General features: G+C 36.7%; 1 protein-coding gene and 1 long non-coding RNA gene across 5 annotated transcripts in view; one reads left to right on the plus strand and one right to left on the minus strand.

Moving 5' to 3' along the window:
• LOC106868163 (uncharacterized) overlaps positions 1–3,004 on the minus strand; it is a 104,904-nt gene that overhangs the window by 15,154 nt on the left and 86,746 nt on the right. The window lies entirely within an intron of this gene.
• Positions 268–3,004, plus strand: part of LOC106868162 (heparan sulfate glucosamine 3-O-sulfotransferase 5) — a 105,115-nt gene continuing 102,378 nt past the window's right edge. For 2 of the 4 annotated variants that reach the window (XM_052976079.1, XM_052976080.1), the window contains exon 1: positions 278–1,246. Coding sequence is in view for 1 of the 4 variants with exons in the window: in XM_014913305.2 (XP_014768791.1) it covers positions 1,238–1,246 (9 nt within the window). In the remaining 3 variants the exon portion in view is untranslated. Of the gene's footprint in view, positions 1,247–3,004 lie in introns of all 4 variants that reach the window. The other 2 variants (XM_014913303.2, XM_014913305.2) reach the window with 2 other exon arrangements.

The following is a 3,004-nucleotide window of genomic DNA, read 5'->3' on the forward strand; positions in this document are numbered from 1 at the left end:
TATATGCGACGGGCTTCTTTCAGTTTCCGTCTACGAAATCCACCCACAAGTCTTTGGTCGGCCCTAGGCTAGAGTAGAAGACACTTGCCCAAGATGCCACGCGGTGGGACTGAACCCAGAACCATGTGCTACTTAGCAGCCAGCCACTCTTGCGCCTCTCTATCCTCTCTGTCTGTGCGCACGCGCGTTTGTGTGTGTCTATTTATATCTAATATATATGTGAACGATTTGAGGGTGAAAAAGATTTAGAAAGTGGAAGAAGTAGATATCTGCGAATTTTCTCAAACATAAACAAAACTTTCCCTGTGTCTCTCCTCCTCCCCTTACAGTTACTTCTCCCACCGTACCTCCTCCTTCTCTCTCATTCATACATTAGTCCCCTTCAATAATTCTCCTATTCATCTGTCTCACACTCCTTCTTTCTTTCTTTCTCTCTCTCTCTCTCTCTCTCTCTCTCTCTCTCTCTCTCTGCTTCTCCCATTCGCCTTTTCTAATTCTCGTTTCTATTTTCATTCTTTCTCTCTCTCTCAACCGCTCTACCATGATGTCAAGTCTCGAAACAATGCACCCTTTTGTACACCTATTGTTGTTGTGTCGCTCCAGGCCAGCCTCGCCATTGCAGATCAATGATCAACGGCCCTCTAGCCGTGAACACGTTTCGATTACCTTCTGTAGAAGTCTACCTGATCCAAAAGATTTCTTCCCCCGCTTTCTTCTACATTAGCCGCAGAGATGTTTCAAGGAGACCGCGCACAAGTCTAGAATCTCACACGGTTCCGCTGTGTACATACATCTATAAAGAGAGAGTGTGTGTGCGAGAGGGAGAGAGAGAGTGTGTATGCGAGTGAGAGAGAGAGATAGTGTGTGTGTGTGTGTGTGTGTGTGTGTGTGTGCGTGCGAGAGAGAGAGAGGGAGGGAGAGAGAGCAATTTATATATACAGGTACATGAAGACATAAGATGCACTTTGAAATACCAGAGAAGCGTGTTAATATAGCTTAGCTGAAAACGGCATTCGCTTGAACATAAACACACAGATATCTTTCATGACATATATTTGAATATAAACATCAATATATCTGTATAAATTTATATAGACCCTTAGACACAAACACAAACACACATATATATATATGTATATATATAGAGATAAAATACCTATGTGTAAACGCGTGTGTATGTGGATTATATACGCTCCTTATACTTTTGTGCCCGGATGAACATTATTATTATTTGGAAATGTTTGCGGTAAGTGTGATAATTTTTGTTTTTCGTAGTGTTACTATCCACCCTGCTCCCAGGATATGCTGCTTTTCTTCTGAGTGTAATTTCCCCTACTTTCGAATATATAAGGTAGAATAGATGCGAAGTGAATCCTAAAAATACATATATTTTTTTTTTATACAGGATACGACAAAGATTTGGTCGCTAGTTGTTGCGAGACCACGATCCTCATTTTCTTGGTGCCATATGGAAGTTATTGATAGGAGTGGTACGACTCTCTGAGTTCTACATCAGCAACATTATATAATACATCATCTACGTAAAGGATATACAGGACCTCATAATAATATGCATAACATATATAATAATCACGTGTGTCTATAATCTAACATCATTTCATAAAATTCTGTATAAAAATGATCCCATAAATAAAACATATGGTAATTGCTATCACCAAATACGAACCAGTGACCCGTCGGACGATAAGCCGATACCTTCCTAACTGAGCTATAGTAACCACCGGAAAAACGCTGTGTATTTTAGCTATATATTTCATAATGGTCGCAGTAAGAATATTTAATTGAAGAATACTAAACAAAATACAATGGTTATTAACAAAAAGAAAGTTTTTCTGTGTAATAGGTCATTTTATATATATATATATTCACCAGTTTTTTCTCTTTATATGTGTTTATACATCGCACGCACGTGCATGTATGAATATGCATGTTTGTATATCATGCATTTATGTGTGTGTTTGTGTGAGTGTGTGAGAGTGTGACAAATGATTGTGATGTGTGTTAGTATGTATATATGCGCATGAATATATTCTTTAAAAAATATTAAATTCCATCTGAAAGGTATTTCTAGAAAATCTCATCAAAAAATACAAATTTTTCTATGAGTTGTGAAGAAACAAAGTCACACATGTATAGGTATCAGGTTTTTTTTTACGTCCTGTACCCATATATGCATGCATATATACATATATATATGTAAGAATGTACCTGTATGTGTGTATATATGCATAAATATTATATATATATATTATATATATATATATATATATATATATATATATATATATATATATATATATATATATATGGGAGAATATACAAATAATAACAACAGACGAGGACAGGTGGTGTAAATAACAAAAGTATATATTAGTATGACGCTCGGGAATACGGAAAGTCTTTGACGTTTCGAGCTACGCTCTTCAACAGAAAGAATACGGAGACAAGGAGAAAAACACGGAGAAAAAAAATTGAATAGTGTTCAGTCAACGGTCAAACGACGGGCTTCTTTCAGTTTCCGTCTACCAGATCCATTCACAAGGCTTTGGTCGGCCTGAGAGTTATAGCAGAAGACTCTTGCTCAGGTTGCCACGCAGTGGGACTGGACCCGGAACCATGTGATTGGAAATATATATTTTAAAAGCCCAAACATTCAGCGTTTTGTTTATAAAATGTCGCATTAGAAAAGCTATGATTTAGCATTGAAATTGACGGGAATTGTAGTCAGAGACTGTTTAGATTAATGGTAGAGCACTCAGCTGGTATCTGCGGGCTACAGGTTCAAATCCTGTATATGTGTGTGTGTGAATGTATGTACCGGTAAACGTGTGTGTACAAATATACACACACCTACACATGCGTGCATGTGTAGGTAAATAAATACAGATTTAAGATTACATACACATACATAATGTTATATGTGTGCAAATGTATACATACATATGTATACATACATATATATATATATATATATATATATATA

Source organism: Octopus bimaculoides, chromosome 23, assembly GCF_001194135.2.
Source record: "Octopus bimaculoides isolate UCB-OBI-ISO-001 chromosome 23, ASM119413v2, whole genome shotgun sequence".
Taxonomy (NCBI): domain Eukaryota; kingdom Metazoa; phylum Mollusca; class Cephalopoda; order Octopoda; family Octopodidae; genus Octopus; species Octopus bimaculoides.